This window comes from Petaurus breviceps, unplaced genomic scaffold, assembly GCF_028583685.1.
Source record: "Petaurus breviceps papuanus isolate PSGF00001 unplaced genomic scaffold, PetGlider_PUasm1.0 229, whole genome shotgun sequence".
NCBI classification, from domain to species: domain Eukaryota; kingdom Metazoa; phylum Chordata; class Mammalia; order Diprotodontia; family Petauridae; genus Petaurus; species Petaurus breviceps.
Window position 1 is genome coordinate 3,086,531 of NW_027185903.1, and position 21,436 is coordinate 3,107,966.

The following is a 21,436-nucleotide window of genomic DNA, read 5'->3' on the forward strand; positions in this document are numbered from 1 at the left end:
AGATCAAAACACAAATCCAGGAGAGGACAACATGGTCAATATACCCACATCTAAAACCTCAGAGGGAAATATAAACTGGTCTCAAGCCCAAAAACCTTCTTGGAGGAGCTCAAGAAGGATTTGAAAAAGTTGAATAAGAGGTAGAAGAAAAAGGAGTTGGGATTTAATCATAAACTGTAAATATTTCTCTTTCTCCAGCTAAAGAAGTTCTATAACTCATGCTACTTTTTTCTAGTATAAGTACTGATGAAACAAATGAACAAATAAAAGTTTTAGAAGGCAGTCTCCAGCATAGATGCAGGGAGTTACAGAAAGAAGACAATGGTTTACTATAACCCTGCATACAGTTACCTTCAGTCTTAAGAAGCAAAATAAAATTGATGTTTGGATGACTTTATTAAGCAGCTCATTTGTTAACTCACAGCTCTTGTCCTGCCTGGCATGCATTTAACCAGACAAAGTACTGCCACAACAAATATCTCTGCTATCAGGATAGACCCTACTTGAACGGCAATATTTGTTCCTTCGTACCAAGTTCCTTCAGTGTCTGTGGGTCCTAAAAGGCAAGGCAGATTCAAGAATCAGATTTTAGGTAATGTCTACATTAAAATTAAGGTCATCATTCTTCAAAGCTTTCATGATAAAGGATAGCACTGTTAGTTTTAATCATAGTTAAACTTTTTAAAATTATAAGTTAAACTTTTTGGACAAGTCAGGTATAGTATCATGATATAAAAAGGCCTAGTAATTTGTCTGAATCAGTCCTTTACCATTTAAATTCTCATTTGCTAATAAGGATCTGGTGCTAAAGGATGAGGTCAATTCTTAATCAAATGAGTACTTTTGAAAACAAATATAGTTAACTGGTTGAGGAATTTGAGACCAAGACAATATATGAACCTAAAGTTGAATAACTCAAGTAAATAAAATAAATTTCTCCAGATGCCTTGTGTCATACCTCTAAATGAGGGGGTTTGATCTGATACCAAGAAGACAGGTCCAGGAAGACTTGCTATCCTAGACTTTTCTTCAATGAGATCTTTGGGAGAGACAAAAAAAAATACACACATACATATAAATACATATATACTTATATTTAGAGTTACCATCTGGTCATCCAAATTAATGGTTAATACAGGGTTTATGAGAACAAGTGCTATGGACAATGCCTTGTCCTCTGCAGACAGCTATAAGTGTTTTTATTAGAACTAGCGGAAACATTACTTATTTGATCTTGTTTTTTAAATGAGTTTCAATGTATTTCTCATTCTTAAATTTTTTTTTTTTTGCATTTTGGAGAGGGGAGGGCAGAGCAATTGGGGTTAAGTGACTTGCCCAAGGTCACACAACTAGTTAAATGTTAAATGTCTGAGGCCGAATTTGAACTCAGGTTCTCCTGACTCCAGGGCCGGTGCTCTATTCACATTGTGCCACCTAGCTGCCCCATATTTCTTTTTAATTCTGGTAGAAATTATGAGTATGTTTACAAAAGACAAGATCCACTGATGAGCAATGGCCTCTAAAGCAAATTCAGAATGATGGTTCTACAGTAAGATGGTATCCTTAAGATTTATTTTTTTAAATAACTAATTTATGCCTCTAGGCAAGTAATTTACCCTACAGGTTTTTTAAGAGGCAAGGTTAAGGACCTCATAGAGTAAGGCAAATAACTAAATACATATTGAAAGTAAGTAAATATTGCTCTTAAAAGGTGCCACAACTAATAGGGAAATACGTTTTGCAAGATTGCATATATATATATATAACCTATGTCACAAGTTACTTACTGTCTCAAGTAGGGAAAGAATTTGAAACTCAAAATTAAAAAAAAAAACCCACCACAAATGTTAAAAATTGCTTTTACATGTAACTGGAAGTTTTTTTTTTTTTTTAAAGAAGTGCCAGGTACTGCATTCAGTGACAAGGATACAAAGGTGTAGAAGGCCCTGCTCAGTGAGAAGTGTAGTCTGGGGTATAGGGCAGAATAACAAACAGATAAATGACTGGAGAGTGATAAAGGAGAAATCTAAATGAAATGCTCTAGGAAAGTCTAAGGAATAAGAGAAGAAAAGAACCCCACAATTCTTCCCCCTCAGCTGAATCAGGGAAGCCTTTGTGGAAGATGTGGCACTTGTGCCCTAAAGACAGCAATTAACTAACAAAGATGTGAGAAAAATGACTATTTTCCTATTATGTTAATAACTAATTTTGTATACAAAACTTTTTTTGTTCAAAGCCCAGCCTCTCAAGGACATTTCTGACCTTGCCCCAAAATTCATCCCACTCAGACCATCTTATCTAGGTGTAATTGTTACTGTAATCCCACCATTGTTCTATTCAGGTAGGATTGGGTGGAAAACAGACCCTATTGTATAGATTTCTGGAGGTGGAATGATCTGGGCAGAGTCTCTTTGTCCAAGAGTGACATGATCAAAGTCATGTTTTTTTTCCCTCTTCCCTCCCACCCCCACGCCCTACCCAGACCCCACGCCCTACACGAGAACAAGCCCACCTTTCCTTATAATATTCATTCTCTCCTTAGTTGTTAAATCAGAGTTGATTTACATCCCAGGGACAACCCCTTTTCCAAAGGTATTTAAATATTCAAGCAGCCTCCATGTGGGGTCTTTGGTTATCTGCTAGCCTAATTAATAAATTTATTATTAACCTAGAAACTGCCCCTTGCACTTTTCATTTGTCTCCATTGGGGACAACTTGTATGAAATCACAAAGGTGTCAGAAATTCTCTTATCTCCTAAGAAGGGCAAAGATTTTAAAACTTTAAGCTTGTCCCAAAACCTTTAAGTACTTACCTCTTTTCATCCTAGATGACCCAGGACAAGTCACTGAACATAAAGGAGAATCTGGATAGAATTGGTCACAGAGCAAGACACTGCAGTGGAAATAGATCTAAAAGACATAAGTGAACAAAGGGAATAAAGGAGCTTAGCCAGTCTAATGGCCCATCTCACAAGGAGAGTCAAGGCAACTTAGATCACTTACCAGGCTAGAGAGAGCATGGCCATCAGATACGAAGGCAAAAGTCATCACTTCAAACCTTTGGTAGTGATTGGGATAGCTCACTGAAGTGCCTACATGGTGGAATTTTGTGCGGTAGTTGTCCAGTGTATAATCACAGCTAGAGGCAAGAGACATACATCATCGTTTGACCCCTGTCAAACACAAGGTGCCTGTTGCAGCTTGAATTGGGAAATGCTAAACAAAATAAATGAAAATAAAACTATATAGATTTTACATTTTAAAACACAGTTAGTATGAAGCCTGGGGATCCTTACGCATGGATATCTATTTGAATTTGATACCACTGGATTTAGATGTAATTCCATCTCAAGGTTTATTACAGAACTTCTAGCCACTCTAAGAGATACATCTCTGGTCTGTTGATGAGCATTTATTAAGCATCTATGATGTGCCGAGGCACTATTTGAAGCCCTATGCTCACCAACCCCCAGCTTCCATTGCTGTTTGAGCATTTAAGAGCATATGCTGGCTCTGAGATTCAAGGGGCAAAAAGTTGAAATAAGAGTCACCCAATTATGCTTGTCCTTATCCCCATGCTGGGTCAGGCCAGGGAACCCAATAGCTGCTGCCCACTTCTGAAACCATGCCTTGGAGGAATTTCTATTCTGCGGCCCTGTTTTCATAAACTACTGTGTCAGGAAAGCCTTAGCCAAGGTTTACTTCACTCCCTCCTTTCCCCACCACCTCATCCATAGAGTCCATGTCAGCCAACTGATATTTCCCCTTTCCCCCCATTTCCCAGTTCTGGTGCTATGAACCACTATCAAATCAACTGTGGTAATTCCTGGATGGATTGTGTCCATCCAGTTCCTCCCTATAGCCTCACTATTTCTGTCACTTTCCAGAGGAAAGTTTCTTTCCCTTGCCATCATTCTCTTATATGCATTGCCTTCCTCATTAGATGCAGGATCCTTGAGATCAGAAGCCATTTTTTGTTTTGTTTTTTGTATCCCTAGTGCTCAAGACATAACAAATGCTGTTTTCAATCATTCTTTTCAAAGAGGCAGTCCAGTTTTACATTTCCTATGAACCTGAGTGATTTTGAATGATTCCACAGGTGGCTTGCTAATTCCGTACCCAAGAATTAGCTTGAAGGTATTTTATATAGGCCTTACCCATCTACAATGATATTCCATCGGGGAAGGCTTGTAGGATCCACAGATAATGTTGCCCAGCAGTCATCTAAGACAAGTTTGATGTTTGGGTCATTTCTATTTAAAACTTGTACTTCCATATAAATAGGTTGACGAAGGTATTTCACTATCGGGTACTGATCATCCCTATAAGGCTGCAGATAGGACTCATCTAGGAAAGAAGGGATAACTTCTTATAGGATTTTAGAATAGTTTTCAGACCAGAGCAGAAATATGAGGAAGCCAAGTAGTATAGTAGAGTACCAGATGAGATTCAGAGAGACCCAACCTCAAGTTCTGCCTCAAATACTTGTCACTTAGATTTCGTTTTCCCAGTTATAAAATGGGATGACAATACTAGTGGGAAGGGAAAGGAATAAGCATTTATTTCATGCTTACCATAGTATAAGGCACTGTGTTCAGTTCTTTATAAATGTTCAAATTTGATCCTCACAAAAAGCCTAGGAAGTAGGGGCTGTTATAATTTTTTATAGTTGAGGAAACTGAGGCAGGTAGGGGTTAAATGATTTGCCCAGGGCTACACAGCTAGTAAATATGTGAGGCTCTATTTAAACTCAAGTCTTCCTGACTCCAGGCCTATCTGTCCACTCTATCTACTGTGACACCATCTGCTTCTATAATACACCCATAATATGTTTGTTGCCAAAGTCCAACAAATAATATCTAAATTGCTTTACAAATATTGAAGCACCATAAAAATGTTAGGTTATTATAGCATTCTAGTATTGTTAATAATAATAGTGACAATAGCTATTCAAGCATAACCAAAATTATATAAAATCAAATTGGCAAAAAAGTCATTTTGCCCATGGGAACTGAAATTAATGTAGGCTATGGAAAAGTGACCAATAAAAGGAAATTGGACTTGTCTTGGAGAATTCAAGTACCACATAATGCTCTTGGAAACATTTGTATTACTCTTACCTGGATAGATTTGAAGGATTAAGGAAAGTGGTCCTGGCTTCACTGAAGCAATTGGAGAAGGAAGACTGCTGATATTTGTTCTGATGGAGAGGTCAATGCTGCCATAATAGCATCTCACTGTCATACTAAGGGAGGGTGGGGGTGGGAGAGAAGACATGAAGGTAAGTGTTTCTACTTAAACAATTCAGCTTGTTACTGACCTAGAGGGAATCTAATACTGAACTGAGATCCTCTTACCTGAATTCACTGTCTCTAGTAATTTTGCTTTGGGGGAAGTCTGCCCAAAGAGCATGGATTTCGTTTTCGTAGATAGCTTGGTCTCCTTCAAACTTCAGGACAGTTTAAGGAAGAATTTATTAGTAACTGATTAACTTGAGGAGGGACAGGTCTCAACTTCTTACCTTCCTCATTACTAACCTTTACTCTTGTTCCACACCCATTCAGGGGTATGTGAAATTGAACCATGTCCTGAGAGGGATCCTTAAAGGATGGCTGGCAAGCTGTGTCTCTTACTTGGAGAGTATCCAGGTTCAAGGCTGGCTTTGTTTGGTGGCTGTAGACTTCAAAGTCCATAAAGCCATCAGGGGTACATGTACCATCTGTAACTATAGTTTACAGAGAAGAAAAATCAATCTACTGAATAAGCTTTAAGAGCCAATAATTTGTCAGCCACTTAGTTAAGGAAAGATAGAGCACCGGGCCTTGAGTCAGAAACATCCATGTTCATGTCTAGCCTCAGATACTTACTGTGTGACCCTGGGCAAGTCACTTAATCTGTCAGCCTCAGTTTCCTCAACAGCAAAACAGAAATAACAGCATTTACCTCTTGGATTGTTCTGAGGATCAAATGAGATAATAATTGTGAAGTGCCTGAAGTAGACACTTTGGAAATGCTTATTCCTTTCATCTCTTCCTACTGGGGAGTCTTGCCAGATAAAACAATGCTTTAAGACTCATAGTAGTCTGACGTCTTTGATAGAATTTTAACATCCTTCAATTCTGGACAACTCACTTGAATTATATGTTCATAAAACCTGGTATTGCCAGAATGGAGAGGAGGAAACAAAAACCACACACAACAAAAATGACAAATTTCAAATAATATCCTTACCTACTGAAATAGGGGACTCACAGAAGTCAGGATAGATGATCACAGATACCATCTCCCCATAATACTGAAAAGTCAGCTTTACTGAAGGTAAGTAAAACTGAACACCTACACCATTCTCAGACACCTGAAAAGAGGGAGTAATTTAATGAGTAGTCATCAGGACTAGTGTGAGTTACCAGAGTTCAACACTGAAGGCAATACTCAGGATTTTTTAAAGTCACCAGGTCAAGGGACTCTAGATCATTTCATTAGATCTGGAGGCTTCTTGAGGGAAGGGATTATGTCCCTTGGTACAATGATGCCTCGTTGTGATGAATGTTTTAAGTCCTATCTAAGGTCAAATATAAGAGACCAGGAGAAGCAAAGACCATATACAACAGCAGAAGAACCACCTCCTTTTCTTTCCCACCAAACCACCACACTTTTCCGAGGACCTAGAAATACAAGCATGGGAATAGTAGAACAGTTATTAGACTTAGGAGCAAGAAGGCCCGACTTTAATTCCTGGCTCAAACATTCACTAGCTACATGACCCTGGGCATCTCACTTTACTCCTTTGGCTTAACTTTCCTCATCTAAGATGAGAGGGTTGAACTGCATCATCTTGAAGGATTATCCCAGCTTGGACACTCTGGGAAGATGTGTGAGTGGGCAGTAGTTATCAAAACCCAGTCACTCTGTTTATACAAACAAAGAGAGGCAAAGCCTCTCTTGGGTGTTTACCCACACAATAATGTTAAACAGATGACTAGAGAGTACTCATGTGAAGAGAAATACCCACTGTCACAAAGCATATTGCAGGTCCCTCCATCCCTCCATAGTCTTCACTCAGAATAGAAACACAGCATCCTAGATTTAGAGCTAGAAGTGATCTGACAAGTCATTGGGTCCAATTTACTTCCTTTATAGATGAAGATACTAAGTTCCAGAAAGGTTATACAACTTGTCTAAGGTTATCCAGTAAGTGACAGAGGCAAGGCCATAAGGAGTTCTAGTGAATTATAACTCCATAATAAGGACAGATATTGTTAGCAGTTAACAAGTCTTCAACAAAAGGTTTCTCTGCTTTAATAGGGAATTTTAGATGGATTTCCACTAAGGGTAGAAAATATATGGTTTGCTACTTAGTGGGAGGGAGAGGTGTAAGACCTTAGGCTACCAGGGAAATTCACTTATAGAATAAACAAGTCATTCACTGTACCAGAGAGCTGTTAACTATGTTTGAATCTTTTATGCCACAGGAAATTAAGTGGTCAAAACAGTAATTTCCTAGGATCTTAGGATTGTAGGTGACCTTAGATATAGATATTTAGTAAAATCTCTTCATTTTAATGAGAAGTCCAAATTCCTTTAACTCACCAGTAAGGTAGTATACTTTATTTATCCCTTCTTCCTTTTAAACGAGGTACTACAAGCTAAAAGTTGTCCTGATTTAAAAGAAACTTACTTTAATATATATTTTTATTTTGTTAAATATTTCCCAATTACATTTTTTAAAATTTCCAACATTTAAAAAAATTTGAGTTCTAAATTCTCTCCCTCCCTCCTAGTTCTTGAGAAGGCAAGCAATATATCAACTATACAAGTGAAATCATGTAAAACACAAGAAACTTACTTTAGATTTCAGAATTCTTTTGTTGAAATGTAATCTTGAGCCATTTCTTGTCTCTACAGCAACGCCACTGGTCTTTGACAAATTCATGGGAACATTATGATTCCCTATATTTATGGCTGTCAATGACCCTGGAAACTCTGGTATAATAAGAGTCATGTGTGTTGAATTACAGGTGACTGGGCCTGAAAGAGATATCAGTATTACTTATGTGAATCTTGAAGTCTTTCATCTAAAAATGTTTTCTTAATTTTCAGTGGCCTCACCTAATATGCAAACCATTCGGGATGAGAGGGTAAGCCTCTGTTCAGGAGGTCCATATGTAAGCTTGAGAGCCACAGTATATAGGTGATTGTTTTCTTGCTGTTAAAAAAAATATTGAATTTAAATTGACATTCTATTACAGTGTCAATAGTGCAGTTAATCCACATGCAGAAGCATAAGAATTTGGATCACACTTAAGTTTAACCATTTGGATGTAATGGCTTTCTCTGTAGGTAAGAAACTAAGTACCTGGTACTTTATAAAATTAGAGCACTTTTTGTATGAAGGAATCTTAGTCTCATTAAACGTTTCAGAAATGTCAGTTGAATGAGTATGAAAACTTGCTTGACCCCATAAATTTTCTGTTGCTAAAAAAACAGCACCAATAGTAGTGGGCAGAAGCTACAAAGGTATGAATTATTGATGATTAGTGGGTAATTGGCTTTCACAAAATATGAGCAAGACCATATGCCTTCATTATAGCTGCAAGCTATAATGAGTAACCAGTGTTACATAATGGACAGAGAGTCAACCATTGAGTAGAAAGACCTGAACTCCTGAGTATACTGGTTATTCAGTCACAGACAGATCACTTAGAACTGCAAATTTAAAAGTAAGAGATTAGGGGCGACCAGGTGGCGCAGTAAGTACGCTGGCCCCAGAGTCGGGAGACCTGGGAGTTCCAGCCTCAGATACTAAGCACCCACACAAAATAACTGGCGGTGTAACCTTGAGAAAGTTACTTAACCCCAATTGCTTTAAAAAAAAAGTAAGAGGTTCGTTGGTAATCTTCATCCATATCTGTGGAGGGAGTTTATATGCCTAGAGTTCTCTGTATTCTAATCACAGATCCAGACCAAAGCAAAGCAAAGCAAATTACTGACACAGAAAGGGAAATTCAAATATTACCGTCTCTTATGACTAAGAATATTTTTTAGACACACACACACACACACACACACACACACACACACACACATACCTCATAGTGCAAGACTCCAACAGCATTGAAGGACACTTGTAAGATGATTTTACTGCCCTCAATGACAAAACTGTAACCCTGCTGCATGGCTTCCTGAAGTGTAAGGGTTTGTGTTCTGGGGCTATCACCCACAATGACAGCCCAAGCCACTTGAGGTTCTCTACCCTGAAATCAAAAAACCTTCTTAGATGTTTTAAATTAAGTCTTATAGGCAAGGTTAAACCCATTAGTTTCATCCTTAAAACCCTTTAAAATAAGCTAATGCCCATAAGCAAAGAAATGCAAGCTACCTTGAAGTCTTTAATTTAAAAAAAAAAAACATACCATAGTCTCATCATCAAAACTGGGTAGGATCTGTGAAAATGAAACCTGAAAGGAAAAACACAATCATTCTAGCTTCTAAAGAAAAAAAAAATTATACATGATATTTACATAGTTCTTTTTTTTTTTTTTAAAGCAATTGGGGTTAAGTAACTTGCTCAAGGTTACACAGCCAGTTATTATTTCTGGGTGTGGTGCTGAGTATCTGAGCCCGGATTTGATCCAGGTCATCCCGACACTGGAGCCAGTGCTCTTACTCGCTGAGCCACCTGGCCGCCCCTTTTTTTCTTTTTTTTTTTTTTTATTATATTTACATAGCTCTTAAACTTTACAGAGCACTGTATATACATTTTCATTTGATTCACACAACAACTCCGTAAGGTAGGAACTAAGAGTTATTACCATCATTGTACAGATGAGGAAACTGAAACTTAGAAAAGTTAAATGATTTGCCCAAACTGTCCTGGCTAGTAAGTATGAAAGGCATGATTTGAATTCAGTTATTCTTGGCTCTAAGTCTAGTATATTTCCATTAAAACACAAAGTTCAAGTCAGCCCACCTATGAGAATACAAGGTCCCAATTCCAACAATGGAAATATGATATAGAGGGGAGGAAAGAACATTAGGCAGAGAACTAGGAGACCCAAGGTCTTTGTTCCATCTTAATAACAAGCTAATTAAACTGGGGTCAGTCAATGAGTTTCTGTGCCTTGGCTTCCCCATTTGTAAAGTTATGTGCTTGGTGCATAGTAGGCACTTAATAACTGTTTGATCGATGTTGGACTAGGAAATTTAAAATTTTAGAGGTAAAGGGTACCTAGGTTCATCTTAAGGTACCTTAAAGGGTTTGTTAACAGAATTTTTTTACTGATCCAAAGTCTAATCTAAGAATGTTTGGATAGCCACAAAGCAGGCCTAGAGACAGGAGTACCGGTAATCAAGTAGTTTCAGAATGAGGAATATTCTCCTAGCTGAAGTAAAAGCACAGGTTATATACTTAAATCACAACTGGAGAAGGAGGGGGGAAGGTAGATTACAAACAATCATTTAGTGGTTTCCCGTGAGAAACCCATGAAGCCTCACAATACAACAATTTTGGAGTCAAGTCTGGGGGTTGTGACCACTTCCCCTAAAATACAGAACCAGAGTTCTGTGACGGGAACAGGTTCTGCAATCTTTGGCTTCATTAAGGTCCAGTGATTGTGAGTTTTCAGAGATTTGATTAATCATTTTAAGCTTCATTGTGAGCTCTGACTTCCAAGCCAGAGAGGCAGCTCTTGTGAAAAATAAATTATTACTATTCATTACACATATCGATTAATATGAAAATTATAAATTGCTTTCTCAGATTCATCCATGTCTACAAAGGACATGAATACAATTTTAGTTTTAAATCTTGTAGCTGTGCTCAAGAAATGAGGATTAAAAAAAGATGCTGTGTATAAAGATAAAATATAGAGCAAGGGTGAGGAACGTGCATCCTCAAGGCCACACATGACCCTCTAGGTCCTTAAGTGCAGCCCTTTGACGGAATCCAAAATTCACTGAACAAATCCCCTTAATAAAAGGAATGGTTCTGTAAAACTTGAACTCAATCAAAAGGCTCTGCACCCAAGGATCTAGAAGATCACATGTGGCCTCAAGGCTGCAGGTTCCCCACCCCTGGGTAGAATATATCTGTTCCCCCACTTCTACCTTTGCCTCACCCCACCTTCCCAGTCAAAGAATTAGCAGCTACTAGAGGAAGATGCTCACCTAGATCAACAATAGATATTAAATACATAATCGATATATATTTACAAATACATTCTCATTTGATCCTCATAATAACCCTGGGAGATAGAACTATTATTATTTCCATTTTACAGATGAGGAAAGTAGGCAAGTCAGTGTCCCAACCCTCAGTCTATTGTTTTATTAGACTTCACTAAAATCTATTGGGTTTTCAGAAACCTGGCACCTGGGCTTAATTGTAGGCTCAGACAAGTAACTACACGCTGGTGCTGAGGAGGCATTTCAAGTTCACATCTGTATATCATGTTTGTGTAATATAGGGAGACACACACAGTCCCTGCCTTCAAGGAGCTTAGTACCATGTAGGGGTATCAGGATTCCAAAATAAAACTCTCAAGAGCTTGCTTAGACCATCACATGTATAAAGAAAACCAAAGTTGTGGGAGAGGCCCTCTGAAAGCAGTGAGCGAGAAGGATAGTCAGATCACCATACTCACAGACATGAAATCCTTGGTGCAGTTTGTGGCTGCTGACGTTTCACCTAGAACCTCATCAGCTTGAGTGGCAGGACAGCTGACCCGGTATGTTACAGCCTGGTTGCTCATAGTCTTGTTGGGCAGGAATCTGAGATTCACTTGATACATACCACGCTGTGCAGACAAAGCACAAGACACAGTTGGCTTTTCTATAACAACTCCTGAATCTAAAATTTTGCATTCTCAGAGGCCTGGAATAACTTCACCACTTCACTGGAAGGAAATTCTTGTTTTGAACATCAAGAGGAAAGTCCTATGAACAATTAAGCCCTTTCAGATAGTCTGCTGAGGTTGTACCTTTTGATAGAAAGGTTCCTGAGCCACTGACTTTACAGTTTGTGTTTTTTTCCCCCCTCTAATGAAGTAGAGTCCTTTTGGGTCCTTGATTTAAGTGCCCAGAGCTAGACCTGCAGTTCCACCTTTGTCGTATTTATCAATCAAGCTAGGAATATATAATCCCACAACAAGTTTAAGAATTATATCTCACCCTCCAAGCCATGCCTGACATCTTTGATACCTGCTCTCATGTTCTAACCCTGTTTCCCAGACTTCTTTGCAATCTGAAAATTTCTTCTCTGATGACCTTGAAGAAAGAACAAGGAATGTTCTTCCCTACTCATGATCAGCATCAGCAATCTCATTTCCAACTCCCTCCCCCCGTTATTCTACTGATCAAGATGTGTCCAATTTCACTTTAGCCAAATTAGTGTTAGTATCACCAAAGAAGCATAAAGCACATAGGAACAAATTGATGTGACTACGTATAGTTTATCTCCCTAAAAACCAGGAGATTGAAGTAAATGTCCTCTAAGGTAATTTCTAGTTCAATCTATGACCCCCATAGATTGGCATTAGCTCACCCACCTGTGGAACTTTCAAAAAGAAACTTCTTTTCTCTGGGTCTCAGTTTCTTTATCTGTAAAAATGAAATACCCTACCTACTTAACAAGAATGTTAAATAACCTGGATCATAGGATGTAGGTTTCTAGTATAATCCCCTTGCCTTGCATACAAGGAACTCAGAAATGTTGAATTGCCCATAATCTCAGTAAATGGAGGAATTAGAACCACTATGCCAAACCTACCATTAGCCAGTTTATTCTTGGCATGCTATTCACATTTTTTTAAAACGGCTTATAGCATGGATACCTTGGATATGTGGTTGTAATGGAAATGTAAATTTGGAAGATCTTCCCTGCCCCTAGGCTAAAGTGCACCTGAAGCCTGGGGAGGGAGGCTTGTTTTTCAGTAGATACTTCTTGATTGGTCAGTGAGTCAATAAGGTTGTTACATTCTCTGAGCCAGGAGAAGGCTATATAAGCCCTGATGTGTAGCTTTGTTTTGGGGCTCACTTTGAGAAGTGTTCTGTGATTTGATATGGATTCTGGGAAGCCGTTGTTGAGAGTCCCCCGGCTTTGAAAAACCCAGAATGTGGAAACCCAGATGTTGACTGGGTATGGATGTAATGGTTGGACAGTTTGGAAATCTGTCTACTTGATGTTTCTGTCTTGATAATTATGCCTGTATACTTTGAGATTCAGGATGCTGACCTTTTCTCCTGAATAAGGTAAATGATATATGTCTGACTGATTAAAGTAAGCTTGTTAACCCATTTTGAGTTGCTTTCCTTTAGCAAAGCAGATCCAAGAACCTGTGGTAGCTGCAAACCCTGAGGACGCTTGGGGTGCTTGCTGCTACAGTGGTTTCCAAGGCTTCCTCAGTTTTTTATTAGTGATGATAATCCCTGATAAATCACAGTGTTAGCTATTGACTGGTCAATATCACTGACCTAGTCCCTTATTATAATACCTATTAAAGGAGATAATGGCTTTTCTCTGCCACCTGTAATATTTATTCTAACATCTGTTTTCATGGCTCAGTGATTTCTCATTTGCACAACCAAACTAGCCTTCCCATTCAGAAGTGGCTCAAATTTTTTCCCCATAACAAACACTTACCACCATTTCAGCACAACTCTTATACGTGGCTCGTAAGATGAGGTTTTCTGAGGTCATAACATGGGCACAACTTGAGATTTCATTACCAAAGGAATCTAGAGGAACCAAAGAGGCAATCAGAAAAAATACCAGAGCAGCCCAGAAGTTTCAGCAAAAGTACCTGACTTTGGTTAATATTCAATGTAGAATTTGCCCTACAAAGACTCCCAATCCAATTGTTTTTCTAAGTTGATTAATTTGTGTGTAATATTTTTTAAGAATCAACTAACCTGAAGGCAAGGCACATGAAGGCTTGTGGAGCAAATTATCCTTTTCAGGAAAGGCATGGTCATCTCTACTCTGGGAACTGACTCTCCCCTATTCCCAATCTTCCCCAGCTTTATAGAGACTGTACTACCCTTCTGATATTTCAGCTGTTACAAAGTACTGAGACATTCACAACCCAGTGAACTCATTCAAGTCAGGGTTGGTCATTTACCCATCTTTTTATGCTACAGTAAGGTACTGCATGCTGCAGACGCCAAAATGATGCATCAGGTGGTTCCAATTAGCTAATCAACAAGACCTACCAACCACATATGCTTGCCAAGACTTGTTGCCAAGATCTTTAGGAAATCCAATCTTCATTTCATCATCGTAGCAAGTGACTGTGCCTAGAAACCAGAGGGGAGTGAATAACATACAGCTATTTTTTCCATCCTCAGGTTGGGGGAGGGGGTGTGTGAAGAGAATTTCTACCTAGATACAAGAGAAGGGTGAAGGGGATTACCTTACCCACCCTCAGGCTTACTAGGAGCCTGTCTACTGCCACTGACAGGAGAAACAGCAGCCAACGTACCTGGGAAGCTGGCAGTTGAGAAGTTAACAATTGCTGCAGAGGTTACCAGGGCCACAAGGCAGAAGATCGAGGGAAGCTGTGGGCCTAGGCTGTGGAGAAAAGAGAGAGGCTTTGGCTCAGTAAGAGAACATAACCTCTGTCTTCTTCATTTAGTGCAGGAGTCCTTAACCCTTTATCCATCATGGACCCCTTTAGCACTGTGGTGAAGCTTATGAATCCCTTCCCAGGATGACAATTTTAAAAGCATAAAATAAAAATACATTGGATTACAAAGGGAAATGAGGAACGATAAAAGCACAGATGTGTTTGGGTTTGGTGCTTTCCCCCCTTCATATCCAAATTCACAGACCTTACAGAATCCATCCAAAGACCACAAGTGAAGAATCCATGCATATAGTGCTACTCACCATGTCCCTTTAGGGGCCCCAACTAGCCTGACTCCAAAGACCCTTCTCGACATCCTTCACAGCAAACGAACAGCAGAGGGCTCAGCTCAGAAGACTGAACTTATGTAGGGAAGGCTGTGCTCCCCACCCTGTCCCCCACAGGTGGTGCCTGGACTCATATTGTGACTTCTGAGTCTCATTGAGAACACCTGGCTCAGGCAGAGAACTGGGACAAGGACAATGAGCCCCAGCTGGGTATGCACAGAATCCCTCTGGAGAGAAGGAGACAATGTGGTCCAAGGCCCTCTCCACAGTGGATAGCAGGCTTAGTGCTTCTGTTCCAGGGAAGTCAGGAATCTGCATAGTCCTACAGCTCAACTGAGGCATTCCCCACCCTCCACCCCTGGCAAGTCTCTATTGACCAAGCACCTTGAGGTTGCCCAAGAGGTGCCAGGTGAGTGGCTTGGAATCCTGCTCACTGGTTGAGAAGGCACCTGGTAGCTATGATACTAACCATGGGTGAAAGGGAAGGGTTTTCACAGAGCTGGTAGATAATAACCTATGCCTTTGGACTAAGCAATACTTGGGTTAAAATCCAGCCTCAGATACTTACTAGTTGTGTGACACTTAACCTCTCTCTGCCTCAGTTTCCCGGTCTGTAAATGGACTAATAATAGTATGTATCTCTCAGGGTTGTGGTGAGGATCAAATGAGATAATATTTAGAAAGCATTTTGTAAGTTTTAAAGGGCAACATAAATGTAAACTTTTTTTTTAAAGAAAGGAAATGGGCTTCTTAAGAATAGAAATAAGAGTAAAACAAGTTAAACGTGATGCCTCTTAAATCTCCTACCACTACAGAAGGATCAGAAGATTTGAATATGGAAGAGACCTACAAGATCATTTATTCCTAATCTATCATTTAACAACCGAGGTAAAGTGAGCCTAGAGAGAATAGGTGACTGTCCCAAAGTTGAACCAAAATTCCAGCTTGGGGCCTCTGATTCCAAGTCCATTATTCTTTCTATAAAACTAGATGCTATGAACAACTGGCCTTCTTTTTCTTTTTCCATTTTTAAAAATTCATTGGCTTATGTGTAAGTTTCATGGGCAGCAGCCTAAAAGATACAGTCAAAACCCCCTTTAGATGCACTTCAGGACTTGCCTACTGCTCAGTCACTGAGGACTTTTCCTTGGATTTGGCATCTAAGGGTTCCCCCCACACACACACACACTTTTGCTTTAGACAGATGTTCTTTTATATAGGCAGTTGATAGTTTAGTCTCACTTGACCCCTGCTCCAAAATCTTCCCAAAAGGCTGGCCATAATACCTGACACCATTATTAGACAGTTTTTCCTTGGCATTAAAGTTTTTCAGTTCCAAGAATGTTCTGTTACCATTAAAATATTCTAACACCTTAAGCATTTGAATGTTTTTGAGTTAGAAGGGAGAATCTCAGAAATCATCTAGTCTATCTCATTTTACAAATAAAGAAACTAAGTCCCACTCACTATTTGACAAAAACTGCTGGGAAAACAGAATGGCAGAAACCAGGCATTGATCAATATCTTACACCATACACCAAAATAAAGTCTAAATGGATTCACGATCTACATATAAAGGCTGATACTGTAAGCAATCTGGGAAAGCAAGGAATAGTTTACCTGTCAGATTTATGGAGAAGGAAAGAATTTATGACAAGAGATAGAGAGCATTATGAAATACAAAATGGATAATTTTGATTACATTAAATTGAAAAGTTTTTGTACAAACAAAGCCAATGTAACCAAGATTAGGAGAGAAGCAGAAAATTGGGAAATAACTTTTACAACTAGTGTCTCTGATAAAGGTCTCATTTCTAAAATATACAGAGAACTAAGTCAAATATATAAGAATACAAGTTATTCCCATTGACAAATCGTCGAAAGATATGAACAGGCAGTTTTCAGAGGAAGAAATTAAAGATATCTATAAGCATATAAAAATGCTCTAAATAAATATTGATTAGAAAAATGCAAATGAAAACAACTCTGAGGTACCACATCTCACCTGTCAGATTGGCTATCATGACAAAACAGGGAGATGATAAATGCTAGAGAAGATGTGGAAAAATTGAAACACTGATGCATTGTTGGTGGAGTTGTGAATTGATCCAGCCATTCTGGAGAGCAATTTGGAACAATACCCAAAGGGCTATAAAAACGTATACCCTTTGACCCAGCAATACCACTTCTAGGTCTGTATCCCAAAGAGATCATACAAGTGGGAGGGGGACCAATATGTACAAAAATATTTATAGCAGCTCTTTTTGTGGTGGAAAAGAACTGGAAATCAAGGGGATGCCCATCAATTGGGGAATGGCTAAACAAGTTGTGGCATATGAATGTAATGGAATACTGTTGTACTATAAGAAATGAGGAGCAGATAGACTTCATAATAACCTGGAGAGACTTGTATAAACTGATGCTGAGTGAGGGGAGCAGAACCAGGAGAACTTTGTACACAATTACAAACACATCGTATCTGTGATGACTGACTTTGATAGACTGGGCTCCTCTCAGCAATGCAAGGTTATAAGACAACTCCAAAAGGATTCATGATGGAAAAGGCTATCCACATCCAGAAAAAGATTTACAGAGTCTGAATGCAGATTGAAGCAAACTATTTGCTCTCTCTCTTTTTTGTTTTGATTTGTTCCTTCTTTCTCATTATTCATTACATTGGTTATAATCTTTCTTTACAATTTGACTAATGTTTAATGTGAAGGTATTTGTAGAACCTATATCAGATTGCATGACACCATAGGGAGGGAGAGGGGAGGAGAGGGAGTTGGAGAAAATTTGGCACTCAAACGCTTGTGGAACTGAATGTTATAAACTAAAAGTGAAAAATAAAAAAAGAAAGAAACTGCGTCCCAAAGAGATGGAGACAATCTGACTTATTGTTCCAGGAAAGAAGAGGAACCAGAAACCAGATATGAATGATCTAGGATTGAATGTGTGTATGTTTGTATACAAGCTATACTTCACATGTGGGGGAAGCTTGCTGTAATGAATCAAGAAGTGGTCCTCAAAGTCAGGAAGATGTGAGTTCTAATTTAGCCTTTGACAAGTACTAACTCTGTCACCCTGGGCAGGCCATTTTGCCTCTCAGTGCCCCCAGGCCAAGAGTGTAAGTTGCAGAACAGTTTTTGATCTGCATCAATAGAGCAATTTTTCTCGTTGAGAATCTTCCATACCCACAAAATCAGAGAGTGGGACTGTGCCAAAATTCCTAAATGCTTCACACACAGTCAGCAATGTGTGCTGTCTGAAAGTTCAGGACACAATTTGGAGAATAATCTGCAGTATTCACACTTTCTCCATCCCTTTCGTTAAGTCTAGACAATCAACAAAACAATAACTCAAGCCCTGATTTGTAGCTTCCGCTGATTTCCAAGATATAAATGCTCACACTGAAAATTTAACAATTGGTTCTAGTTTGCTGGCTCAAGCTGGTCTTGATCCAGCCCACCCTTGTGTACAGTCCACTTTGCTTCCGAGTGCAAAGATTAATTAGAAATATTCCACAGTCAGCACTAGGAATAAAGAAACTTGGGTTCTGCCACTAACTTGTCAAAATTGTCACCTTTCTGGGTCCAGTTTCCTCATCAGGAATGAGAGAGAATTGAAAGAGATGACCTCTAGCCTTCCTTCTAGTTGAGACAGTCTGTGGTTAATCAGAAATATAGAAAATATAACTAGCCACAAATAAAATAGTATAAGATAGCATGGGCCAATAGGAAGAACTTTGGTAGAAGAGGACCTAGGTTCAAATCCAGCCTAGTCACTGACTACTACTTGTGTGACTTGAACAAGTAGTTCAAGTAGTTGTGTGACTTGAACAAGGGCCTCTGTTTTTTTTAATCTGTCAAATGAGGAGGCTGGACTAACTGGCCTCATAGGTCCTTTCTGGCTCTTTATCCATGATCCTATGAAATGATGTAACCCTTCTCCCATTGCCCTTTGATATGAGATTCTCTTATATATTGGTCGAGATGAATGTACTGACTTGCATGAGAGTCAGGGTTGTCAAAAGCAGGGAGAGCTCTAGCCTTTACTAGTCTTCTTAAACTCCTCTTTGGGGCCCTATCAAGTGGTGAGTCACTTCAGGCCTGACTTCCAGCTTTGAGAGAGAAGACAGAAGAGACCAAAAGATTCTGGGAAGACATGAAAGGATCTGGCAGTCTGCACTATTCTCCTGTCCCCAGCTTGATACACTAGAGCCTTTGGGGAGTTTCCCCTTGGATGAGATCCAGGACACTTTCAGTTGGTTAAACTGAGCTATCTTGTTCCCAGGGAGAGAGTTCCTGCATTCTGTATTGTCTGATATATATCCTCCTGTGTCTGGTACATATTCCCTGCTTTTTGTTTTGCTACCAATTTGGATACCCAAAATGGGTTTTCTTTGCTATTTGGTATGTGTGTTGATGACGAAACTGGCATTTGGAGGGAAAGGGGTCAAACCTTGGATGTAGAGCTTGGGGTTCTCCTTTCCCCCCAAAACAACAAGGTGATCAGAAGTTTAATGGAACCCTCGACTAAAATATTTAAGGGAGTAGATAGATATACTTCTAGCCTGGTACCCCTTCTTAGAGTGGCCTCCAGCCATAACTTCCTGCTTCCCCTCCTGGCAGGAATTAAAGTCTTCCTTGGACAAGAGTCAGGGGAAAAGAGGTTCAAAGGCCTGCCTTTGAGTCACACAACTATACCCTTACCACACACTGGGCCTCACTATATCTGGGGCCCTTCCACTCTTGCTACATTCAATTAACTTGGGGGAAAAAATGGTGCATAATAGACTGGGACACTTCCCATGGAGCTGAGCCCTTGCTAATCAGATAAGTTTTGATCCATTGATTCCAATGACAGAAATTCTGTTGAAGATGATTCACCACAAGGCTAGAGTCTGGAAGAATCTCCAGTCCCTAGTAGGTTATAAAATAGCTAAAGAGTGGTTCCACTCTTTTGTTTCTTGATCAAATCACTTCGGGGCTTTGTCAACTGTCTCTTAGTCTTCTAGAGAGATGTCTTTCCCTATCCTTCCAGTAGAAATTGAGGCTCTATGCTCATGACAATGAGGACATGTGCTTGCCTGGATGGTTGCCCCTTCTGTCTCTGTGTTTCCTCCTTGAGAATAGGTCTGTAAGAAGCAGACAGCAATGCCTAGATGTTTTAGTATTGGCTATTACTCCATAAGCCCCTAGGCTCCCCATAGGTTCTGGCTGCCTGGCATAAGGTGTTTCCCAAAACTTGCACCATTTCTTGGAGATGACGACTGAAAGAATCATTTTGAACCTAATAAAATTAAAGAGCTATGCCTATCTGCCCAGGAGAACTTGACTTTGTGAGGAACTAAGATGGTTCAGGCCCAAAATGAAAATGAAGTGACTATCCAGCAGTCTCACAAAATGCCTTTATATTTGAGGAGAAATTATAATGATGGTGATGGACTATTATTTGTATTTTAAATATTTGTTCATAGATAAATAGGGGCAACTAGGCGGCACAGCATACAGTGTGCTGAGCCTGGGAAAACACATATTCCTGAGTTCAAAACCTATTAGCTGTGTGACCCTGGGCAAGTCACTTAACCCTGTTGGCCTCAGTTCCTCATCTGTAAAATGAGCTGGAGAAGGAATGACAAACCTCTCCAGTATCTTTGCCAAAAAAAACCCAAATGGGGTCATGAAGAGTCAGACAAGACTGAATAAAAATAATAGACAAATATATAGAGCTTGTATTAAGTGCTTAATATGTGCTGGACCCTGTGCTAAATAGAAGTCTTTTGTGTTTTTAAGCATTTTTTTTGAGTAGTAGAGGAAATAAATAGTTGTTTTCTATCTGATACCTATTTTGTACATTGAGTACCTTTTCTAGAAGGGACCCTGTTAATCCCTTTTGGGGAGACCGGAGATATGAGCCCTACTTAAGCTTTGTTTAGGAATTTTCCCTAGGATTTTACTCTGGGAATGAATAGGAGTATAATGAGTCAGGGAAATGGAAATGAGAAAAGCCTGTATTCCTTTTTTTTGGGCCAAGTCACCCCCAGAATGAACTGAGTCTCCATGTCATTCCAGAACAGGAGTGCCTGGGTATGTGTATGTTCTCTGCAATGAAAATTACTATCTAACCCAGTAAACTACACTATTAGATAATTATAAAACATTAACCCTGCAGTGCTGTGGTAGGCATAGCAACCACCGAGGCCTTACCATGTAGGCTGGGCTAGTTTTCCCTAAAAACCAGAGCTGTCGTGTCAAACTCAGATATAAATCGAGACTGCTAACTCATACACAAAGATCCTTGCAGGCTCCGTATTGACTTTGAAAGCCATATATTAATATTATTTAAGTTTTGTTGCATTTTATTTATTTTGTTAAATATTTCCCAATTACATTTTAATCTGGTTCCTGCATCACTTGGGATTATTGTGGACTGCACACTAGAGGGTAACACAGCAGGGAACACAATCCCTGGCCTCTTATAAGGAGCTTACATTCTAATGAGGCATAGAGATGACTGGGAAGTGAG

The 21,436-nt window shown here is 39.4% G+C and overlaps 1 protein-coding gene across 1 annotated transcript; it reads right to left on the reverse strand.

Moving 5' to 3' along the window:
• Positions 1–362: 362 nt before the first annotated feature.
• Positions 363–14,937, reverse strand: ZP2 (zona pellucida glycoprotein 2). Its single transcript, XM_069096532.1, has 18 exons — positions 14,885–14,937; positions 14,418–14,566; positions 14,209–14,292; positions 13,640–13,761; positions 11,643–11,795; positions 9,414–9,458; positions 9,090–9,254; positions 8,110–8,206; positions 7,847–8,028; positions 6,232–6,355; positions 5,538–5,725; positions 5,358–5,449; positions 5,121–5,245; positions 4,158–4,347; positions 3,004–3,139; positions 2,814–2,910; positions 959–1,039; positions 363–556 (listed from the first exon to the last, which is right to left on the reverse strand). The coding sequence occupies exons 1-18, from the start codon at positions 14,935–14,937 to the stop codon at positions 414–416; spliced, it is 2,226 nt and encodes a 741-aa protein (XP_068952633.1). The 3' UTR covers positions 363–413.
• Between the last annotated feature and the right edge of the window lie 6,499 nt (positions 14,938–21,436).

Excerpts from the sequence above, each read along its gene's own strand:
- ZP2 (XM_069096532.1), bottom strand. The coding sequence starts at position 14,937 with ATGTCGAGAAGGGTCTTTGGAGTCAGGCTAGTTGGGGCCCCTAAAGGG. Across the intron at positions 13,762-14,208 it reads TTGGCAAGCATATGTGGTTG|TTCTGATTGCCTCTTTGGTT; the intron begins GTAGGTCTTGTT and ends CTCTGGTATTTT. Across the intron at positions 8,029-8,109 it reads CCGAATGGTTTGCATATTAG|GCCCAGTCACCTGTAATTCA; the intron begins GTGAGGCCACTG and ends TATCTCTTTCAG.